Source organism: Stegodyphus dumicola, chromosome 2 (assembly GCF_044657685.1).
Source record: "Stegodyphus dumicola isolate Sdum_Otavi_A_Nest chromosome 2, ASM4465768v1".
Taxonomy (NCBI): Eukaryota; Metazoa; Arthropoda; class Arachnida; order Araneae; family Eresidae; genus Stegodyphus; species Stegodyphus dumicola.
In genome coordinates, this window is record NC_140769.1 from 1188557 (window position 1) to 1214200 (window position 25644).

A 25644-nucleotide genomic window follows, 5' to 3' on the forward strand; every position below is an offset into this window, starting at 1 on the left:
TATAATTTTAAGGTCATTCATCGCAAAGGATCTTTGCACAAAAACGTAGATGTTCTACTCAGAACAGTCTACTCAGTTCTACTGAGAACAGTCTACTCAGAGCACAAGTGTTTGGTCTCTGTATTCCGAAGCGTGGGAGCACCTGTAATTCGTGGAACTTAACCCTTCTTACTTGTATTGTCCATTCCAAACATACACTACTATACTACATATTGCTGTTTATTTTATATGAATATACATAGTAAGCTCATTATTTAAAATCATTTGAAAAGCATCTTAGACTGTGCTGTATTATTTTTATATTAATTTAATTGATAAAAAATTAAAAGCATGCAGCTGAATCAACAGTAATAGAGTCTAGGAAGAACAAGCGATTTTGATATCTAGTTCCGGATACTTGGAGTTAAAGATATTTGGAGTCCAGATAATTGGAGTTCTATTATATTTTTGCTTTAAAAGTAATTAAGCCATTTATGTAGGTATATATGCATGTTATTCTCAGAACCGAAATATAGTTTCTCATGAAATGATTTGCCAAAAACATGCTAAATATTTCCCAAGTTTCAAAGAATATTCATATTTATTATTATATTTCTATGAATATTATTTATCCAAAGGATGTCAAGCGAATGACTGTGTTAACGAAATTTCATATTTTTCCACTTTTTTTAAACGATGGTATGTTATTTCCCAGTTAGAATAAAAATTTTAAAAACGACATCCTTTTATAAAGAAGTACTATTTTGCAATTAGTAATCTGAATTAATATCACTTAGAAACTCCTTCTAAGACTTCTTTACTTCCGAATTTGTTGAAAGAAAATTCAGTTCTCCATATTTTTACCAGCACATTTATTTTGGTCTATAAGAGAAAGATATTCTTACAGTACCCTCGAAATAATTTCAGTCATCAGTTTCAAATTTTTATAAGGAAATACTAAATATGTTTCTTTCTTTTTGGCCTTCGTTGCTAATTGACCAAACCCGAAGGTAACAAGGAAACAGGTACTGATGAATTAATTTTATAAACTAATTCATGTTTATATTCTAAATTTTAGTATTTTATATATTCGATAAAACGTTTACTTAATAGCTTCATCAGATTTGCGAATTATTTTTAAAATGTTGTGCATTATGTATAGCTTGAGCAAGGTCCCTATTCCCATTCAGGATTATTAGATGTTTCCGAAGGAAATTAGAAGGAATAGTAGTACTGATGCGTATAAGGACCAAATGTGGTTCTAATTTAGTATATGTGCTGCCGAAGCAAGTACCGGATGCGGTTATGCATACAGGGTGTATCAGCACGGCGGTGAAAAACTTTCAAGAGAGATAGAATACACCTAGACGATGGAAAATCACATAGCAATGCATGGTCGGAAACGCTTTGCTGGAGCGGTAGTGACGACACAAAACGCAAAAAAGGAAGACACAAACACTGAGACTAAGCATTTTTATTATGTTTTGTACAGCCGAAGCTTACAGATAAGAACAAAAACAAACAACGATCGTAATTAAAGAAGATGTTCGAAATTACGACTCCGGGCCGTGATGGAGGCTTCACTTTACTGGTGCATGGAAGATCTGCATCAGGAATAGAAGATCCCATGGATGATGCATGACGCACGGTTTCTGCATCACGGTCCGAATTGTAATTTCGAACACTACCTTTGTTGATGATCGTTGTCTCTTTGTGTTGCTTTTTCTACTCTTGTACTTGCTTTCTCTACCAATTGTACTCTGAAATACAAACATGTTATCTCACCCCGTTCGTGTACTTTTTTCTTGACTTTTGTGTCGCCACTACCGTACCAGGAAAGCGTTTCCGACCATGCATTGACATGTGATTTCCCATTGTCTAGGTGTATTCTATCTCTCCTGAAAGTTTGTCACCGCTGTACTGATACACCCTGCATAAGGAACAACTACTGTTTTACAATTACTGTTATACAGGGAGCGGATCAAAATGTCAAACACTGAGACTCGCCAAGTTTGGCGACAAAAATTAGTCATTAAACAATCACGAACTTGGCGATATCTCACCAATTTAAAGAGAAATCGAATTTATCTCAATGAATGAATCTTTTGTAATATCTGCATTAAAAAAAAAAAAACAAGACAAAGTAATAAAAGAATAAAGGTAAGAAAAAAGGAAAAAAGGTAAAAAAAGAAAATGCAAAATAAAGAATAAAGGTTAAAAAAGAAGAAAAAGTAGAAAGAAGAAAGGTAAAAAGAAGAAGCAAAAAAGAAAAAAGGTTAAAAAAGAATTAAAAGTAAAAATAAGAAAGGTTACAAAAAGAAGAAAAGTAAAAAGGTAAAAAAGAAGAAAATGTAAAATGGTAGAAGGCTTTAAAAGTAGGTAAAAAAGAAAGGAAGAAAAGTAAAAAAGAAGAAATGTTAAAAAGGAAGAAAAAGTAAAAAGGAAAAAAGGTTAAAAGAAAAGAAGTAAAAAAGAAAGGTAAAAAAGAAGAAAAAGTAAAAAGAAGAAAGGCAAAAATAAAAGAAGAAAAAGTAAAAAGGCAAAAAAAAAAGAAGAAAAAGTAAAAACAGAAGAAATGTGACAAAAAGAAAAAAAAAAAGAAGAAAGGTTAAAAAAAGATGCAAAAGTAAAAAAAGGAGAAAGGTAAAAAAGAAAAGAAGAAAAAGTAAAACTGATTGAGGAAGAACTGGCAAAACGGTTCCATTTCGAGAAGTACCGATCGATACTCACCGATGCAGCCTCCTTTCACTTCGACGGGAAGATCCAGCCCGGCCTGAAAGAAAAGAAAAGAGAAGATAAAAAAATGAAGCCTTGTGAGGAAGAAAGTTAAAAGAAAACTCGCGTCTCGAAGAAAGCGAGTTCTGATGCCGTCATTGTGTAACAGAAAGTGGGTTAATGCGGCGGAGCCAAACCTGTCTGTCATCAGGCAAAGACGCGCGCAAGGATACACGAGGAGTGAATTTGGCCTCCTCTCGCCGGAGATATGACCGGCGTCTCCGTCGTTTTCGCGTGGACTCGCCTCACACTTAAAGCTTTCGTTACAGCACATTGTCTGACAAATTGGGGACGAGAACATTTTCATAATAAAAACAGAAGATAAACATGCCTCAAATAAATCATTAAAGTGAAGCAAACAACTTGTTGTACCCTATCAGTTTCGAGGGCAAATAAAGTCCCTCTTCATCAGAATCATCTCTTTTAAGGGGGCTTGTACACCATAAAAACCTTAAGACCTTCGAATGCGTTACTGTTGCAAGAATTGAGATAACTTATTTCGTTTAAAAGCAATTACCTCCAACGTTTTACAGCTAACTTCATAATATAGTTGCTTCAGGAACTAGTAACCAGAAAGTTTGTGTTACCACAAATATTTTTATATTTTAATATGCTTTGTGACAAAAGTTTTTATTTAACTAACGCTTAATCGGCCAGTTCGCTTGCTTTAGAAAGCTCCTCACGGCTATTGCCTTCGATTCTCTTAACTCAGGACCAGCGTCGCGTATACACGACGCAACGATTCCACTCCTACCAGCCCAGCGTCCCGTATATGCGACGCAACGATTCTGCTTTTACGAGCCCAGCGCCGCGCATACGCGACAGTAAAACGAACGATTTATTTGAATTTTTAAAAGCCAGTAAAGGGAGCTAAGTGGTAATTATTTTCACATAGTTTGATTCATGCGGCATTTTACCTTCATGTACTGGCATTAGATTTTGTTTTGTGCTTTTGGTTTTGAGAGATTTATTGAAATAAACAAACTGGAAATCACGTTCTCTATAAGTGGGACTGTGAATTAAAGGAGCACGGGAGTTTTTTTTTTTTTAATTATTTATTTTGTTAGGATTTTTTGTTTTTTGTTTTGTTTTTCTGTTTATTTTGAAACTTAACATACGCTTTCTTGGTTAATTAAAAAATTACATTACAGCATTATTACAGAAGGGGAAAGACTATCAGCTTTCTCGACGCGTAACATTTCTTGCTCACATTGCTCAGGAAAGAGCCAGCGTTTTTGTTTTTCTTACTCGATTTAATAGGTCATTATATATAATGTTCCAAATGGTCGATATATATAATGGCTACAGGCGTTATATTTTGGTATATAATTTATTTTGGTATATAATTTATTTTGGTATATAATTTACTTTACATATAATGTATAGATTGACGTGATCAGTAATGGATATCCCGCCAGTGGGGGTCTTTCCTTGATCACTTTCCGGTCATCGTGGACGCTGTTTTCGATTTAGAAAAACAGAAAGTTTTCTAATATAAACCTGATATCACACAGGGTTTGGGGATATTTCTGAGTGTCTTTTGAAGAAGTTTTGGGACATGTCTTGGGGTTATATTCAGTTTCATTCCGTTAGCCATGGCGAAGAGACCTTACTTAAAAACTTAAAAATTTGTCCAAAATCACCGGACACTATACCTTTCCGTATAACTGAAAGATAGTTTCCGAAAATTTACGTTGACGAAAAAGGTAATAAAAGTAGGAGAAGATGCGTTGCGTGCGCTAAAACCAAGGAAAAGCGAAACCAAACAACGTATTTTGAGTGCGAAATATGCAACGTAGGACTGTGTGTCGATCCTTGTTTTGAATTATTTCACACACAGCAGAATTTTTAAATTACAATTGATTTACCTACAGGTAATTCTTTTTTTTTTTTTTTTTTTTTTTTTTTTTTTTTTTTTTTTAATTTCTTATTTGTAATTTTTGTTTTCATGTTTATAGTACTTATTTCTATGCGTATAGTAATGATTTTAGTATTTTGCCTGTTTAATTTATTTCTATTAATGTGATATTCTTTATATTAATACACATTGAAAACAAGTATATTAAATACGCAACTCTAAAAATTAAAGTCATAATATCAAAATGCTGATTTTATACGATTTTTCTTTTGTAAAATTAGGCCTAGCTGCTGAAAATGCACGGGCCGGTGGCGACGATCCATTTCAGCGGATCCGGTGCCGTAACTGCGCTTCGTTCTCCCGACGCTGGTCCTTAAGGGGTTAATAGAAATATTTATCTGGTTTTTCATGTAGAAAGCAATGTACAGAGTAATTAGACTATTAAAAAATCTCTACCATGTTTAATTTACATTTTATTTTTGTTTATTTATTTAGCTATATATTAATTTTCTGGCCTTTACTGGTCCTTGGGGGCCCACCAGCTGTTGAGCGGTAAAGGCCCTGAGCACTGGTAGTTCGGTTCGAGGTTCGAATTCCAAGAACGGGCTAGTTGCATGGGCGTTTTCCGGGTTTTCTCCATGTGTAACTTCTCACTACAAGCAAGTTTCTCTTAAAACGTCCTCCACGAAAGCATCCCTGCGCCGTATAGTTCCTTTGGGCGGAATACGTAAGTAACAACAAATAATAATAGATGTCTTCTGCCATCATCTTGTCTCTGAAGAAGAGAAACCTATGTCTGATCGTTCTGAAAATCAACAGAGTTCATAAAAGTCTGCCCCAAACTAAACAAAACCTCGCTTTTTTGTTTTGATGAAGAGCACCCAGGGGGTCGAGGCGAAACCACGCGAGAGGACTTTCGGCTCGCCGCATATTTAGAGTGCCACCATGCCGCAGAGACACTGCACAAACATGTAATGAGTCGACAGAGGGCGCCCGACTGTAGTGGAGAATAGGGCAGTCTAGAGAGTGTGAATGAGGTGACGGATATTCTTGAATTATATGTAAATATTTAGTGTAGTAATAAAAGAATTTATAAAACGCTAGAGACATCCTGCAGAATGAAAGATAAACACACACTAACCATCCTGACGAACTTATAACAAACATCCATGCCTTCTCCGAGATTCGAACCCGCGCCTTTCAGCACGGCAGTCAGCGACGCTAACCATTATACCGGTTGTGCGGCCTCTATAACATTCGAGCATATGAAGGTTATTCATGGTCGCAAATAAAGGGTGTATTTTCTATTTTTTTCGTATACAAATGGGCGATCATTTCGCTAATCAATAACAATATCCGATCACCTTAAGGGGCTCATACACCTTAAACCCCTTATGATCTTCAAATACAGTGTCTCACAAAAGTGATGGGACACTTATGCTTTACAAAAGAAACCTGTAATAAAATAAATTAGAAAAACATGTAAAAATTTTTTGTGGGTGTGTTTCATAGTTAAATTTAGTAACAATTATTACATAACATACATTTTCTCAAAATATTAAAATATTAATTTAATAAAAATACAATTGTTTAGAACGGAGCAAAAAATGGCTCACATAAGTGATGGAACACCTATGTACTATGCAACAAAAATCGTCCGAAGTAAGCAATAAAAATATTTTGGGGGGTTTTCATTTTTACTCAAAAGCAATTGGCAATGATTTATAAAATCGTATGCAGTATTTCTCTCCAGTTCGTTTTGGAATTTTTGTGTTTTTTAGCTCTGTGCAGCCATGAATGCTAAACGAAAAGAAACTTTGCCTGAAATTCGAAAATTAGTTATTAATTTGCATATTGAACGGGGAAAATCTATTAGAGAAACTGCTGAAACAGTTAACTTGAGTCATTCAACAGTTTTCGATATCATTAAACGATATAAAAAGAATCATATCATTCAGGATAAAAGAAGACCTGGCCGACCATCAAAGCTATCCGATGGAATAAAACGAATTATCGTTCAAAATATTAAAAAAAAATCCAAGATTGAGTGCTCCTAAAGTTGCTGCTGATTTACAAGCATTATATGGAGTAATTGTTAATCCTGAGACTATTGGAAGAGTAATTCGATCTGCTGGATATCACGGTAGAGCAGCCAGGAAAAAATTCTTCGTAAGTGAAAAGAATAGAAAACTCAGACTGGCATTCGCAAAATCCAACATAAATAAGAATTCTGATTACTGGAATGAAGTTATATTTGCTGATGAGAGTAAATTTAATATATTTGGTTCTGATGGTAGAATCTTGGTGTGGAGAAAACCCAGGGAAGAATTTCGCAAACAGAACTTGGTGCCAACAGTAAAACATGGTGGAGGAGGAGTTATGGTATGGGGGTGTATGTCGTCCGCTGGAGTTGGTAATCTTGTTTTTATTGACAGTGTAATGGATCAGTACAAGTATATTGACATTTTAAATCAAAATTTAAAATCTTCAGCACGAAAATTTAACCTTCATAACGATTTTAAATTCTACCAGGACAATGACCTCAAGCACACAGCTTTGAACGTTAGACTCTGGCTGCTGTATAACTGTCCTGAAATAATAAAAACACCACCACAATCTCCAGACTTGAATCCCATAGAGAATATTTGGCAAGAATTGGAATCAAGAATTCGCAAACACACCATTTCTTCAAAACAATTAAAATCGATGCTTCAAGAAGAATGGGGTAAAATCACTCCAGAAATCACAAAAATATTATCCGAATCCATCCCAAGAAAATTAAATCATGTTTTAAAAGTAAAAGGAGATCCAACAAAATATTAAAAACCTTTTAAAAAGTAAAATTTTTGGATAAATATTTAATGGAAAAGTAAGTGTCCCATCACTTATGTGAGCCATTTTTTGCTCCGTTCTAAACAATTATATTTTTATTAAATTAATACTTTAATATTTTGAGAAAATGTATGTTATGTAATAATTGTTACTAAATTTAAGTATGAAACACACCCACAAAAAAGTTTTACATGTTTTTTTTAATTTATGTTACTACAGTTTCCTTTTGTAAAGCACAAGTGTCCCATCACTTTTGTGAGACACTGTATGTCACTGTTGCAAGAATTTGGATATTATATTTATTTCAAAAACAATTACTTCCAACTTTTTGCAGTTGACTGCATAATATAGCTGCTTTGGAAACTAGTAACCAGAAAGTTTGTGTTGCCGCAAATATTTTTGTAATTTACTTTGTGACAAAATTTTTCGTCATGTTTCCGCATTGCGCGCATGATATTTTAAAAATCGCTAATGGTACTTGAAATTAGATGGAATTTTTTATATGGGTAGTATTTTCTAACTGAACCTAAAATCTGATGAATATTTTAGTATTAAAAAATTTTATGGACGAAAACATGACAGACTTTTTTAATAAATTACAGTTTATAAACCCAACTCCAAATAAAATAAAAATCTAACATGAAATTCTTCGAATTTTTGGTTCACAGTCGTTTCCAAATGTTATAAAAGCTATCTATTAAATATGGTATTAAATTACGCAACAGAATGTTTTAAACTGTGCGCGCAAGGTGGAAACATGACGAAAAATTTTGTCACAAAGAGAATTAACTTATAAAAATATTTGTGGCAACACAAAACTTTCTGATTACTATTTCAAAAAGCAGCTATATTATGTAGTCAGCTGTAAAAGGTTGGAAGTAATTGCTTTTAAAATAAATAAGTTATCACAATTTTTCCAAGTCACATATTTCAAGATCTTATGGGTTTTAAGGTGTATGAGTCCCTTTACGCAGTGTCTACTATGTAACCGTGATTAGAAACAGATAAATGCTCACTTTCCCGGCACTTTAATTTAAATGAAACTCATTAATTTATGTGAACAAAACAAACAAAAAAAAACACAACGGGACATTTTAAAAATTGTTAGAAATAAGCAAACATCACTTACCAGAGCTTCCGCCTTGAGATGCAGGTCGGTCAAGTGGACAGTTCCTGCAAGAAATAAATAAAAAATAAATGATTTAAAAAAAAAGTCTCAGTTATTTTTATTTCAGACAAGCAAACATACACGCAAACAGACATTCTTCTTTATATGTATACAGTGACTCCCAAAAGTGTTCGTACACTTAATGATTTTCATTGAAATGCGACTCTATCCATTAATTAAAAGTAAACTTTGTGAATGAGATTTTAATAATAAGATCTATAAGAATAATAAGATCTATCTATAAGTTTCTCTGAGAACTCGTCGAACAGTTTAAGGTGAAAATGAAGTGGAAAACTTTGCATTAAATTCTGCAGAAACTTTTACAGCACTCAAACGTGGGTTTTTCACAAATTTTCTTATAATAAATCTCTCTTCACGTTTAGTTAACTTTCTCGGTCGACCTTTTCTTACCTTGTTTTCAATCCGATTTTCTTCTTTAAAGCGTTTTATCACACACTGCACTGTAGAATGGGATAAATTAACAAATTTAGCGATATTTCGAATTGATTTACCGCTACTATGGTGAAAAATTATCAATTTTCGAATGCTGTTTTTAATTTCTTTACGAGTGCGACCCAGTTTTCAATAATAAAAAGAATATTATTAAATAAACAATAAAAAAATTATAGCAAACGATTTTTTAAATGCCACTACAATGCAAAAATTAAAAAATGCGGCAAACGATAATTCTAATTTTGATTTTATCCAAAAACATTTCAGTGTACGAAGACTTTTGTGAGATAAAATGTTTATAACTTTTTGATTATTAATTTCTTAAAAATAAAGTTTCGCTATATTTTAAAAATATCTCATGTAATTTTGTTACGAATAGACTATATATCATATTATTAAAATCTCATTCAGAAAGTTTACTTTTAATTAATGGATAGAGCCCTATTTCAATGAAAATCATAAGTGTACGAACACATTTGGGAACCACTGTAAATTTTGTAAAACTTGCAAATTTTTGGTCAACAAACTCTACGATTTGAAAGCGAGCAGTAGCAACACTTTTTGAAATGAAACATTTTTATCTCCACCGCTCGAGACTGTTCCCACTCGAAAAAATGAGCACGAAAGTGAGTGTTTTCAGAGTTTTTAATTAATATTTCGGCTGATTATAGTCGTACGAAAATGGGAAAAGTCGAAATGGCTTCCCATGAATTTTTGGAATCGGGAATAATGTATTTAATCTTTAGCAACGCTTTTTTTTTTATTTCATAGTAAATCTTAGAAATTTTTTATTAACAAACTGTACGATTTGAAAGCGAGCAATGGCAACACTGCTCAAAATGAAGGAGATTTTTATCCCCAGCGTGGGAGTCTGTTGCCACTCGGAAAAATGAGGGCGAAAATGATCGTTTTTCCGAGTTTTAATTAATATCTCTGATTTAGGTTTTTTTAATTTTCTTTTAGTCTCTGAAGGACTATTGTTTTCGTTTTGTGATTTTGCGTTGGTTCGCTAGAAATGTCCGTTTCACTTTTTGCACTGTTGCCACCAAATATTAGAGTCCTGCATTATATTTGAAGAAATTAAACAATGAAAAATCTGCATCAATGTATGTATATTTCTCGCATTGTGATCAAACAACGGTACCTAGAGCCATCCAATTTTTAATAACGTAATCCTGCTGCGAATCTGGGCATCTGAAAACCCAAATTTGAAATTTGGAATTTGTTTTATGATCGATTTCATATTTTATAAAACGTTAACGAATTTTTGATTAACAAACCCAAGGATTTCAAAGCGAGCAATGGCAACGTTGTACAAGGAAAAAAAAAACATTTTTATCTCCAAGGCGTGAAACTGTGTATCGAGAATTTTAAAGATAGGCTCATTTTAAAATTATTTTGCGACATTGCTGTTGAACTGAATTTAATAAATTTATGTAACACGCGAAATGTTAAAAAAAAACGCCCCTTTGTACGTAATTTAAAATCTGAAACCTTTGAGAATTTTTAACCCTTTTTCTTTTCTAGTTGATAATTGGAAGTAACCCAATTTAATTTTTATTTATGTATACGCTTCACTTGTTTGGAGTTAAGGATCCATTCCAAGGTGGGGCTTGAAGTTGTGTATAGAATTTAATTATTAATAAATTGATGTTCTAACCTCTTAATTCTTCAATGTGCCTCCACAGATTGGAACGTCCTCGGGATATTTTGTTCTTGCCTTGACATTCGATGCAGGATCTAAAATAATACACGCCACGCCAAAAATAAAATTTCCATCGCCTTAATAAAGGGAATTCCCGACCTTTAATTATTTCAGGCGAAGCTACTGTCAGAACACTTATTTTGGGACAGTCCTTGTAAGGCCTAAATGCCCCAAAGTGGTAGGCTCTCATCATCTTTGTTTCTAGCCTTTTTTTCTCCACTTGTCCCATGTGATTAAATGTAATTCCTTTTTTGCAACAGAGTTGTTATTCGTCTCGAAACTCACTTTTTGTCTACATGACCTTCGTGTAAGAATCCTTTTTTCAGATTGTAGCCACCAAATATTATCGCTACGTAATATTTAAAATTTAAAAAAAAAAACTGAAGCTTTCATATTTTACAATACGCTCAAAGAGGCGTATTTGTAACGTTCTGTTTGTTACCCTTATTTATTAAATATCATGTTCTTCGCACTTAAACCTTAAAATTCAGTTCAACGGCAATACAGCAAAATAATTTTAAAAGAAGCCTATCTTTAAAATTCTCGATACACGGTCTCGCGTGATGCAGATAAATTTTTTTTTTTTTTTTTTTTTGTTTTGTTTTTTTTTTTTTGTTTTGTTTTGTTTTTTCGTACAGCGTTGCCATTGCTCGCTTTGAAATCTTTCAGTTTGTTAATCAAAAGTTAGTTAAAGGGTTACAAAATATAAAGTCGATAATAAAACAAATTGCAAACTTCAAATTTGGGCTTCCAGATGCCCATATTCGTAGAAGGATTACGTCATTCAAAATTGGATGGCCCTCCCATGGCTCACTTTGAAATCGTTGAGTTCCTTAATCAAAAACTTATAAATGCTTTACAAAATATAACACAGATAATAAAACAAATTCAAAATTCAAACCTAGATGGCTCTAAATGCCGCTGTTTTATCACAACGCGAGAAACATACACACATTTATGCAGATTCTTTATGATTTAATTTCTTTAAATATAATACAGGGCTGTAATATTGGGTGGCAACAATCTGAAAAGAGATTCGCCTTTTATACCGAATCAATGTAAAATGCCAAAACGAAATTAACCCATTAACTGCCATGATCCCCATTTCGGGATTTGTCTAAGTAGCGGAAATTTGGTAACCTTAATTAGGTTGGCAACAATGGTTACTTTTTTTGCATTGCTGTTAAACCTTTCTCAAGGTTTAGCACGAGTTATTGAGTAGAAGTAGTTAAATGAGTGAGATGGAGAGTATTATTTGTGAGAAGAAGTAAAATGTTTGTGAGTTTCCAAGATTTGAACATTTTGAAAACGCGGAATGTCATATTATTATACGCATCTTTTCCAACTCCTATGTGTTGCCGTGTTCTCTAATAGTTTTGGAATATATCTGCTAACTATTTATTGTCAATGTGAATTTTATTTTCCGGCGAGAGCTATTTGAATGACGATTACCATTTGGGGCTCATGACAGATTCTATCTATATTCCAATTTCCAGTCTCTATGTCAATCTAGACACCTAGAAATAAATTTAAATTCAGAAAAAAAAATTGGCAATTAATGGGTTAATAGTCCTTCTGGGTAAACTGCCCCTTTGAGCTAAAAAGAAAACAAAAAGCGACATTTTTTTTTTTTTTCCTAAATCATTCTTTAAAAGATCTGTATAAGCTGCACTTTCCATCGTTTCTCTATAAAACTGCGCGCATTTTATAGTAATTAGACTTTCTGCTGGTTTTCTCGTCTATTGACAAAAATCAGATCCGTACTTAAAACCTCATCCCAAATATACATTTCTGGCGTATATACAGGGTTCATTCTCAACGTGGTTGGTTGAATTAAGAAAGTATTAAAATTTACCGGTAAGAAACATGAGACACATATTGAGAAACAAGAAAACTATTGGCCAGAAAGTCACATTTTTCAGTTTCTGCCGCTAAATATTATTCAAAAAAACAGACTTCGAGACACTCGCTCAATGACTGACTATCAGCTCGTAAGACGAGGCACACACTCTCACTGCGGGCCAGCAGGGTTTATATAGCTTTCGGCTTGTGTTCGAGAACATTCTGGGCTAAACCGGTAAGAATTCGTTCCAGAAGGTTCACCATCCGTACATGGTATATCGCCAACTTTGTCGCCAAATAGGGGATTTCTCGCCAAATGTGGCAACTTTGCCTATTCTTGCTGTTTATGGCAACCCTAAACCTTCTTTGCGGGGAAGCTATCTCACCGCGCCCGTACATTTCATAAGAGTATATATGTATGTATATGCATGCACGTACGCATGCATATACATGTGTGCATGCACGTATGTATAAACATGTGAAGGACGATGTGAAGGTACGATTGTGCCGCAGCATTATTGAACAGAGGTACCCAATCTACACCTAGGTTTTGTATGCACCATGAAGAATGCAACCTTTACCAAGATGCCGGAACTCTCATGCGAAGATATACTATATGAATAGCTGCCGACATGCATAAAGGTGGATGTATCTTTTCGAAATCGTCGAAGTAAAGAAACCTGAAAATTTTCCGCTTTTACACTTTTGCGTAAAAAATAAAATCCCTTCGATATGAATATGCAAAGAGGTAATGAGGACGGCGTTAAAACGAGGAACCGAATACATTTATCTTTGGAATTTATATGTTTATTAGTCCAAAAGGCGTTACCCCCAGAACGGCTATTAGTTTCGTTTTGGCATTTTGCGTTGAAAACCATAAACGTTGATCCACTTTTAAATTGTTGCCACCAATTATTACAACCCTGTGTTATATTTAAAGAAATTAAATAATGACGAATTTGCATAGATGCATGTATGTTTCTCGCATTGTGATAAAACAGCTGTACGCAGAGCCATCCAATTTTGAATAACGTACGCCTCCACCCGAATATGGGCATCTGGAAGCTCAAATTTGGAATATGATTTTTTTTATTATCTATTCCATATTTTGTATTACACTTTTACGTGAGTTTATTACGCTTTGTTACAAGAATCCTGCAATTACGCTTAAGGTTCCATTTGTTCATAAAGGTGCCTGTACACTTACGAAAAAAAGTTTAGATCGTAAGGCAATGTCCGCCAACATCATCCTTTATGGTGGGTTCTGTGTCGGCGGAACCTTTAATGTAAATGTGCAGGCAGCTTTGTATCATTTAGTTACAGTTTGGAGAGAATACCCTGGCATAAAGGTGCCGCACCCTTATGAGATCGGTACCATAGTTAAGTTCAGTTTATGACTTGAAAAAAGGAGCTTTTCCCAAGGTGTACAGACCGAATACCTTCATTTGGAGTGTCGGCGAAATGCCGTACCGGCACCATTGGAAATTTAATTTATAATTTGTAGGAAGCACCTTTCGTCGTGGAGCTGGCCTCTTTATGACAGATTATTTCGATAAAAAACTGCCGACTTGCACAAAGGTGCCGGCATTTTTTGTGACACAGCGGAGCTATAGACATTGCCAAATCGGAAAATTTCAGGAATTCCCGATCATTCCATCCGCCTCTGCTTACAGTCCGTTCGGTAAACCTCTATAAACAGATTTATAAACCCATATACATGTAAATTTATAAAGGTAGGTTTACCAATCAGCGATGCTCATGCCAAGAATCGAATTACGGACGGTACTTAATATGTATTATCACACAGAGTATGAAATTGTCTCCAGGCAACATGATTTAGCGACAGTTATGGATAAGACTGACGTCACAACCCCTCATCACAGCTGCGCTTTCGTTTCAATTAACCGCGATGGGTTTTTCGATTGCCCACATTTCATTATCGTGAACAAGGCTACAAATAAACTTCCTGTTGTAAAAATATATTTACAGGTGCCCCTTGACTAAAAGTGGCGATTTTTAGCGGTACATGGACACAGAATTTGTGCATATCTTTGACTTGTTATTTTGGCTTTGTGTAGCCAAAATAACAAGTCAAAGAACTGCACAAACTCGTTACCCATGTACACATTGACCTATTTTACTTACAAAAACATCAGAGAACTGCACAAACTGGGTATTGCGCACTCCATTGTCATTGTCCATGTACACATCGATCTATTTTCACTTACAAAGTCAAAGGCGTACCCAGTTCTACACTAGAAACCAAACAAAAAATATATAATCCCAATAAACTATATTTTAAATCAAACAATGAAATAACATAAAAAAGGGAATTCATCTTATAGCATCTAAGCACTAAGAAAATACCACTTGCATCTCAGAATTTAACAGTATCCAAAAACTTTCCTCAAACCATGTTCCCTTTCTAATGGAACGCTTTATATGGTCAGCATTTGAACCTTTCTTGCGACAAACCCATTCAAAGCCACCTGAACGATCTTTACGTTCGACCATACCCATTTCCTTCGTACAAACAGCACACTTATAATTCCGTTGAATTACATCCAACAAAGTTCCCTTTCTTCTGTCCTCAAACATTAAAAAAAAAAAAAAAAAATCTACCTTTTACTCTCTTGTTCTATACCACCTAACACCCACTTTACCACTGGCAGACATTTTACGCTGCACAGCATACAATACGCGACGTACTTCCTCATTGACACCCAAGAAATTTTTCCCATCAGATAGATCTTACAAAATTACGTCCAAAGGGGCGTTTTTTCTTAATGTTTTGCGTGTTACCTTTATTTATTAAATATCATGTTATTTGCACTTAAACAATAAAATTCAGTTCAACAGCAATATCGCAAAATATTTTTTAAGTGAGCACATCTTTAGAATTTCCGATACACAGTCTCGCACGCTAGAGATAAAAATATTTTCTTCCTTGTACAGTGTAGCCATTGCTCGCTTTGAAATCGTTTACTTTTTTATTCAAAAATTTGTTGAAGTGTTACAAAATCTGAATTTGATAATAAAACAAATTTCAAATCCAAATTAGGGTTTCCACATGCCCATATTCTATGGAAGATTACCTTATTCAAATTTTGATGGCTCTAGGTACCGTTGTTTTATCACAATGCGAGAAACATACACTCATTTATGCAGATTCTGCATTATTTAATTTCTTTAAATGTAAGACAGGGCAATAATATTTGGTGGCAACAATTAGAAAACTGAGCAGACATTACATGCACATACCCGCTTCGATCGCATTTGAGCTGTTCCTCTAGGCTAAAATTATTTAACAATAGCCTATCTTTAGAAGTCTGAATAAACATTTTTTTTTTTTTTTTTTTTTTTTTTTTTACAATATTGCCATTGCTAGCTTTGAAATTGATGAGTTTGTTAATTAAAACATTGTTAAAGTTTTATAAAATGTGAAATAAATAATAAAACAAAGTCGAAACTCAAAATTCGGGCTTCTATGTGCCCATTTTCGGGTAGAGGATTACGTTATTCAAAATTTGGTCGCTGTTGGTACCGTCGTTTATTCACAATGCAAAAAACATGCATACCTTGACGGAAATTCTTCATTATTTAATTTCTTTAAATATAATACAGGGCTCTAATATTCGGTGGCAACAATTTAAAAAGTGATTCGCCGTTTATAGTGAATCAATGCAAAATGCCAAAACGAAATAAATAGCTGTCTTGGGGTAATAAAGTGAAGCCCCCCCCCAAAAAAAAAAGTGTCAAACATATTTTTCAGTAATATAAGCTGTATTTTCATCTGCGTCATCTAAAATTTAGCATATTTTGTATTAACACAAATGCGCAATAAAATATATATATACTGCTTTATCTCGCCTAGATAAATATTGTGAAGTAAACTTAGACTTTTGACTCGCAGTTCAAAAAATTTTGCAAAGGCATAAATGAAAATAGGCAATCAAAGGCATAAATTAAAAAAGGCAATCAAAGGCATAAATTAAAATAGGCAATCAAAGGCATAAATGAAAATAGGCATCTTGTAAATGAAAATAGGCAATAATAAAAATGATTAAAAGTTACTGACCGCTAAAAATTCCAACATTCAGTTGTTCGCTGTCCAAATCTTCCACAAAACGTCCCAGGTATTTATTCAGTGCGTATGCTACAACGCCTTCGAACATGATGTTCCTTTTGTTGATGCACCTGAGTTTCTGAACTTATTCAACAAACCTGAAAAAAGAAGTCAAAGATTAGTTTAAACGTGAGTCAGTCATGCAGTATACTTACCAGCACATTTTTTGTAATATCAGTGAAAGAATGGAATCACTCAACATTTTTGTATTTGAATTTCATTTGATATATATTCCTGACATTTGGTGTTTAAAATCCCCACATAATTTTATTTCTAATCTCGGCTTTATTAGTGGCTTATCTTTCACTGTTATGTTTATCAACGCGCTTATCTCTCGGCTTTATCATTAAGGGTATTTTTCCGTCTGTCTATGCTTTTTCGAACATTAGTAACCCTACTATTACAACAAGCAAGATAATAAAATACAGCTGTTCACCCTTCAGAGGGCGTTCACCGTTTTTTAGAATGATTTAAAAAAAAAAAAAAATCTGAATATTTTCAGATTTTAAATTTACGTCCAAAGGGGCGTTTTGTGAGTTACCTTTATTTATAAATATTATGTTCTAAGTACTTAAACTATAAAATTCAGTTCAACAGCAAAACCGCAATTAATTTTAAAATGAACCTATCTTTAGAATTTCCGATACACAGTCTCGCGCACTGGAGATAAAAAAAAAATTTTTTCGTATAGTGTTGCCGTTGGTCGCTTTAAAATCGTTAAGTTTTTTTTTAATCAAAAATGCGTTGAAGTGTTACAAAATCTGAAATAGATAATAAAACCAATTTCAAATTCAAATTAGGGCTTCCATATGGTCATATTCTATGCAAGATTACGTTATTCAAATTTTGATGGCTTTAGGTGCCGTTGTTTTATAACAATGCAAAAAACATAGCATACATTTATGCAGATTCTTCATTATTTAATTTTGTTCAATATAAGACATTGCGATAATATATGGTGCCACAGGACTTAGAAGAGAAGGGCTAGCTCATAGAGCTTTTCCCCCTGAAGCAGAAAGTGAGAAGTGATGACGTAATCATGATGACACTGAGCGCGCAGATGCAATTCACAGCTTGAAAATTAGCGATTTTGAACTAGCGTTTGAAATGAGCTGTGTGTGAAAGATAGCTATTATTTGGAAGAGACAATGTTACTGCTTTATGCATTTTAGACTGAACCATTAAAAAATTTAATAATACTTACTCAATTTTAAAATAATAGATAAAATGTGCTACTCTTTTAACATAAAGTTCCGTGGGTTTTTTTCAATTTTTATTTGCAGGTTTTTTATTTAATGAACGTTTATTTCTAATCATTTCTTTATCTGCATGTGAACTGAGAGAATTTTTATACTGCTTCTAAGATAACTATAATAGCAGCTGTTTAAATTTACTCAAAAAACAATTTTACATTGACATAGTTTTAAACATATATGACATATATGGCAACATTTCTGCTAACCTACGTTTGATTTTTTGCCTAATTGTAAATTTTACATTGTTATAATTCTCTTCCGATTCAATATAATAATTTTTTAAATAATTTTGTAATTTATACTTATATCTATATTACAATTAAATAAATGTATGTAAGATTGTTACCTTAATTTTGACAAAATAGCTTTACTCAGAGTACCTAATACAGTTATTTAATTTTTCAAAAGTGTGAGTAAAGGAAGCAAGTCTTTTTACGCCAATTACTTTAATGTTTTATACTATTATATTTTATCTAGAATGCTAATTTAGCACAAAATCTAATCAATAATTAGTTACAAAGGATACAATAAGATTCATAATACCGAAGACATTATCGATTAACTCATAGAAGTCAGATGCTTTTTGATTTCCTGTGGGATGGAGTATACCTTTTGCGGTCCTTTTTGAAAATAATGTTTTCCCTGGAGCGACTTTTTGTCTCGCGTTTCCCTTGACCATTAAATAATTCGGTTTTAGTTTGTGACATAATTTGATTTCTTCTCAATCTCTATTTAAAACCTCTTTAATAATAACAAAATTTAAAACAGTTCCATCTTCTAAAACAAATCCTTTATCTAAAACGTGGTTTCTCAGTAATTTGAGGCAGAGCGCGAAATGAGACCTCTGATTAAAACAAACTGCACATTTTGAAAAGAACCGAGAACTTGGTCCAGTTTAGGGTCTTAGCAGAGTTTTCAATCTATATGCATTTCGTCGGAACTGAGAACGCATATTTTTTCTACAGAATACAAATATTCGCCTCTTTCCTTCTTTAGATTAAGAACATCACTTTGAATTCTTCGACTACACTAAAATTTAGCGCACCATTTCTTTAATTTGCTAATACTAGGTAAAGATATTCCAGTTTTTTTCTTAATTTTTTTTCTTTCCAAAAATCATAGCTTTAAGATGACAGAGCTCTTATGACAATGCAACGTGAAATATCTTCACTAGTCTACCTGATTTTTTCCTTCTTTTTCAGTAATGCATTAATCTGCGTCTTTATAAAAATAGGCTTTAGACATTTTTTCAAATTCTCCGATTTGTGCTTCCCCCCCCCCAAATTTCGCTATTTGAGATTTTAATTTCTGATACCAATTTCTGTCCAGATGTCGTCCACCTTCTTTGCCGCTGAACAAACATTCTAAAATTTTTCTTTTCTCTATTTTTCAATACTTTAATACAATTTTCTAAGGATATTATTTTGTTCTTCAAATTATCAATGCATTCTTGTTTATCCTTAAACTTAGGGCATTCAGGAATATCTATATTTTCATTTGTGAGTTTTATTTCAAAATCATTAAAATTTGATTTACTATTGTCATCATCAATTTCGATTTATTATTGTCATCATAATTTACTTTCGGCACAGCATTCCATTTCAACAGTTTCTTTTTGTGGCTATCCAAACAAGCGATTTTTCATATCATCTTCATAAACACTGCATAGAAAATGTTCGCTGCAGATTTTTCCGCTCTTCGCATTAATAGAATGTTGTCTTTGACATTTGTGTATCCATTCTTTCGTCAAAAGCAAAACCTCATTTGGATCCTTTGGTCCCATGAAATAAAATATCTCATCCTTTCGTACTTCTGTAAGTGCTACGGCAAGTTACTACAGCGCAAAAAGCCATATTACGTAAATGGTACTTTACAATAAAGAATTTAAAATAAAAACTGACTAAAATTACATATATAAAAATTATTTTAAATATATACATTATTAGAAAACAGATATATATATGATTAAAATTAATTTGGGATATGTAAGCTCTAGAAAATCGTCTCGCAGCTGAATGAAACTGCAGTTTTAAACGCGGGAAATCAGAACAGGTGGCATCACAGTGACGTCAGATTACTGCCTGTTAATTTTCCCCATTAGGCTCGCGTTGGCGAGGAGTCGAACAAAGAAATGAGCTAGCCCTTTCTATTTATCCCTGTGGTGGCAACGATTTGAAAAGTTATACAGACTTTTAAAGTTTTCGACGCAAAATTCCAAAACGAAATTAATAGTCCTTCAGGGAAAATTGCCTCTTTAAACTAAAAAATCAAATATTTTGGAATAAAAATTTCTGACACAGTTTAATATTTGAAACGAAAAATATCGTCTGCTGTTTTGAAATTGATTCTTCACTCAAAATATTTCATGTGGACAAGCAAGTGAATTTGTGAAAAATTCAAAATGTTTCATGCGAACATCGGAGGAAAAATTTTTGCGATGTCCATAATTGAAAAACATTGTGAATTGCATAATATTAAAATTTCTAAGTAATTATAATAAGAAGCAACGCTATTAAACGGAAAATATAAAATCATCAATCATGACTCATTTACATGGCAAAGAGACTCCTAAATATAAAACTAAACTAAAAAACCATACCGTCAATGATGGCAAACCTGTAAAACTGAGAAATAAAGTAACCAAATTAAAATACTGGGCAGCTCCCCCCTAAACTCGATTAACTAAAGATGACAACTTAAACTAAAGATTCTCTGGCCTCGCTATCGAATGCAATTTAGCGATGTTTTTGTTTTTAACGATGTTTTAACGATCTCAGTACATAAGCACAAAATAAAGGACACTTTTTCCCCAAAGAAATTATAAAACTGATTTAAAATGAATTCTGAAGAGAACTTTGCGTGACGCCTGTGCGTATGTACATACGTACGTATATCGCATAAATCAAAAACGAGTAGCCTCAGAATGTTGAAATTTTCTATATAAGACTGCTATAACATCCAGATGTGCACCTCGTATTTTGGTTGCAATCGGACGCACGAAAAGTATATAAATATATATATTATATATATATATATTTATATACTTTTCAGTAACAGAGTAACTCGGCTCAGTAAGCTCAGTCTCTTTATTCCTATATGTTTGTAAGTTGTGCATTTTTTGTTTTAAAAATGATTGAATTATGTTGTTCATATCCTCCGGTTAAGGTTTTTATACCTTTAGTAAATCTGCGTGCAACATCTGTAGAATTATCCACAATTTAAAATTTGTTTAAGTGCGGCTAAGCCTAATGATTTTTACCATGGCGGCCATCTTTGTTTACATTTAAAATTTAACAGAATAGTGGATTTGATGCCAATCTAGAGAAACTAAGCTTCGCAACCATAAACATAACGCCTTCATTTATTATTGCGAATTAAATCATGCTTAATCAATTCTGTAATTTATTCGAGGAAATAAGTGTTTAAGATTTACTTCGTAATTTTTAATATAGATATTTTAAGTTTTTATGCACTTTTGCCTTGTCGCGAAATGAGAACTGAACTAATTGAATGGGAAATACTCAAACGTCTGTGAAAAAACTTTTTTTTTTTTTTTCCTTAATTTCTTTTACACATCGTTCTAGCTTTATTATAGTATTTGAATAGAACATGTGGCTGTGGCAACGATTAGATAATTCTTTAAATGATATAAATTTTGTGCATTGTGAGTTATTATATGAACGAAGTATAATACTGTTAAGAGAGCCTAGCGCCAGAGTGTCGCTATGGTAAACAAATAGAGTGAATTTTAAAGAATGCATTTATTCTATTGTGGTTTATGTGCTGTCGGCGAATAATAGATTTAATTTAATCCAATAAGTTTAAATGAAATGCAAGAAAAAATGCGTATAATTTAATATTCCGTACAAGGAAGTCATGTGGTGTACACATCAGATTTTTTAGATTTATTGTTATACATGCGTCTTCGACGTTAGTTTGAACTTCACGGTCGTGGCAATAGGAATATTATTTTCAAAGCAACGAAGCAGAATTAGCATAGAATATAACGAAGAAATAACTATTTGGGCTGGTGCACCTTAAAACCTTTAAGATCTTCGAATATGTAACCGTTGCAAGAATTGGGATAACTTATTTATGTTAAAAGCAATTACTTTCAACTTTTTACAGATCAACACATAATATAGCTCCTTCGGGAACTAGTAACCAAAAAGTTCGTGTTGCCACAAATATTTTTATAATTTAATCTGCTTTGTGACAAAATTTATTACGCTTTCACGTCATGTTTCCGCCTTGCGGACACAGTTTAGAACATTCTGTCGCGTAATTTAATTCTAAATTTAATATATACGTTTTATAACATTTGAAAATTACTGTGAACCAAAAATCCTCAGAATTTCGTGTTAAATTCTTATTTTATTTGGACTGTGGTTTATAAAATGTATTTTATTTTTAAAACATCTAATGCTTTCATGTATAAAATTTTTAAATATTAAAATCTTATCATATTTTTCATTCAGTTAGAAGAGAGTTCCTATATAAAAAATGCCATCAAATTTCAAGTATGTACCATTAGCCATTTTTAAAATATCATGCGCGCAAGGTGGAAATATAATGTGAACGCATACAAAAATTTGCCACAAAGCAGTTGAACTAAAACTAATAAAAAAAAAAAATTTGAAAGGTTTCAGATTTTTAAATTACGCCCAAAGAGGCGCTTTTTTTAACGTTTTGTGTGTTACCTTTATTTATTATATATCACGTTCTTCGCACTCAAACCATAAAATTCAGTTCAAGAGCAATGGCGCAAAATAATTTTTAAATGAGCATATCTTTAAAATTTCTGATACACAGTTCCACGCGCTGAAGATAAAAAAGTATTTTTCCCCCTTAAAGTGTTGCCATTGCTCGCTTTTAAATCGTTGAGTTTGTTACTCAAAAATTCGTGAAAGTTTTACAAAATATGAAATCTTACAAAATATGAAATCGATAATGAAACAAATTCCAAATTTCAAATTTGGTCTTATTTCAAAATTCGATGGCTCTATGTACTGTTGTTTTATCACAATACGAGAAATATACATGCATTTATGCAGATTTTTCATTATTTAATTTCTTCAAATACAATGCAGGACTGGTAACAGTTTGAAAAGTGGCTCGCCGTTTATATAAAAGTATTTGTAGCAACACAAACGTTCTTGTTACTAGTTCCTAAAGCAGCTATATTTCTTAGTGAGCTGTGAAACGTTTGGAGTAATTGCTTTTAAAAGAAATAAGTCATCTCAATTCTTGCAACAGTAACGTATTCGAAGGTCTTAAGTGATTTAAGGTGTACCAGACCCCTTAGGTGAACATGAATTCAATTTTTTGTTGATGAATGAAATTACACATATGTATAGACTACTTCACGATAGAGAGAAGGTAAGGAATGATGAGAATGGCAATTAAATAAAAATTATAAGAAGGCCAAAAGTCGATATAATAGAATAACGGAAATGAAAGCGACAGTGATGGCAACATGAGAAAGAAAAAATTCAGAAGAGATAAAGTGCACAGAATCCATAGAATACCGTCTGTATCCCGCGGCGAAATAGCCACAAGATCTCAAGTATCTTCAGACATAAAGGAACCATTATATGTCTTTTAATTGTGTGTGAAATCATTTTAAATTAGCTGTAAGAAATTCATTAATTATGTGGAAAATCGTCTTGAATTACTGATTGGCCCGAAAGAAAAAGATTTCGAGTGAAAAGGGTTAATACGAGCCAGTTCCCCTTAGAAAGTCCTCCACGAAGGCATCCCTCCCTTCCGTGTTAGAGTGGAACACGTTAATAATAATAATCGATAGAGATTCTAAGCGTGAATTTCATAACTCACCTCTACCGATATCTCAAACATTAGTTACAGTTTTGCAGTTCCTCGTGGTTCTTTTTCTACATGAAAGTCATATTTGTCGAAACAGTTTTTTTAGTCCACTTAGGCTTTGTTCCTGAAGGATTATTTTTTTTTTTTTTTTTTTTTTTTTTTTTTTTTCGTTCTGCGATTTTGCGTTGAATCACTATAAACGGAGAATCACTTTTCAAACTGTTGCCACCCAGTGTTAGAGATCTGCATTATATTTGGAGAAATTAAATAATAAAAAAAATCTGCGTAAATGTATACATATTTCTCGCATTGTGATAAAACAACGATACATAGAGCCATGCAATTTTTAATGACGTAATCCTCTTACGAATATGGGCATGCGGAAGACCAAATTTGAAATTTTGAATTTGTTTTATGATCGATTTCCTATTTTGTAAAACTTTTAACGCATTTTTGCTTAACAAACTCAAGGATTTCAAAGGGAGCCATGGCAACGTTGTACAGAAAAAACATTTTTATCGCCAGTGCGCGAGTCTCTGTAAGCGGAAATTCTAAAGATAGGCTCATTTTAAAACTATTTTGCGAAATTTCTGTTGAAATGACTTTTATGATTCAAGTGCGAAGAACCTGACATTCAATAAATAAATGTAACACACAAAACGTTAAAAAAAAACGCCCCTTTGGACGTAATTTATAATCTGAAACCTTTCAGATTTTTTATATATTTCCTATTTTATTCTTTCAAAATATTATCAACTCGTAGAATACAGACACTAGTTTAATAAATCTAGTTTAGTTTTTTTTTTTTAGAGTCTAATTTTAAGAGACTGAACCCCCTGCCATGACTGCAATATCGTCTGCCAGAGATATAAACTCATTTATCTCCTTCATTTTCACAAAATTCAATTCTTTTCATCGTTTTCTGCAGTGGCATTTGATAGCTTGCATATCACCTCGGTCTAAAAGCTGAATATTAGATGCTTTATCACCAGAAATGTTGGAGGAACGCTTTGATTAGATATTCTGGCACTAAAGAATCACTCTTTTACCTATCCGACTTTAATATAGAAGCGATTTTTTTAGATTAGTTTGCAATACTTGTTTGGGTTCCCGGAAGTTGCAACGTAATAAGAGGTCTAAATTAAGTGGCGGAAATTTAATTTCAAAAGTTACTTTTCATTATGCACTAAAGACATTATGAAATAAAGAAATGCTTGTATTAAACTAGAGAAAATACCCGATGGCAGTTAAGTCAAATTGAGAGTAATGTATCTAGCAACAGAGCGAACGATACCGCTGTAATTCTTCTTTAATAATGATGCAAAAAATACGATTCATAGTCACGCATTTTTCAGTCTGTTGCGATTTGGAACCCACATAAAAAATTTCGATAAAAAAACAATTTCTCTCTCATTATATCAGCAACAATGGCGCGTATAAAAAAATAAATTCTCTCTCATTATATCAGCAACAATGGCACGTAGTTTTCAATGATTTTCGTCTTTCTAATCCAACGGTAGTAAAAGCAAAGTTCCATCCAAATATTTCACCTATATTATATTCAATTTTAGTCTATTAAACGTGGCAAAAAAATTGAGGATAATTAATCAGAAATCAATAATGCGGACAAACACACACACAAACAGACTTTCTTCCTTATATATACAGAATGTGTAAAACTTAAAAATTTTTGATAAACAAACTCTACGATTTGAAAGCGAGCAGGAGCTTTTCGAAATAAAGCATTTTTATCTCCAACGCGCGAGACTGTTGCCACTCGGAAAAATGAGTGCGAAAATTAATATTTTTGCAGTTTTTAATTAATAT

General features: G+C 33.0%; 1 protein-coding gene across 1 annotated transcript in view; it reads right to left on the reverse strand.

Moving 5' to 3' along the window:
* The window catches only part of LOC118194141 (intermembrane lipid transfer protein VPS13A-like), a 483044-nt gene that overhangs the window by 453374 nt on the left and 4026 nt on the right, over window positions 1-25644 (reverse strand). The window contains exons 2-4 of the mRNA XM_085810380.1: window positions 16691-16836; window positions 8574-8617; window positions 2710-2752 (exon numbers count right to left, since the gene is read on the reverse strand). Of these exons, the coding sequence (XP_085666506.1) occupies window positions 2710-2752; window positions 8574-8617; window positions 16691-16787 (184 nt within the window). The 5' untranslated portion in view covers window positions 16788-16836. The remainder of the gene's footprint in view (window positions 1-2709; window positions 2753-8573; window positions 8618-16690; window positions 16837-25644) is intronic.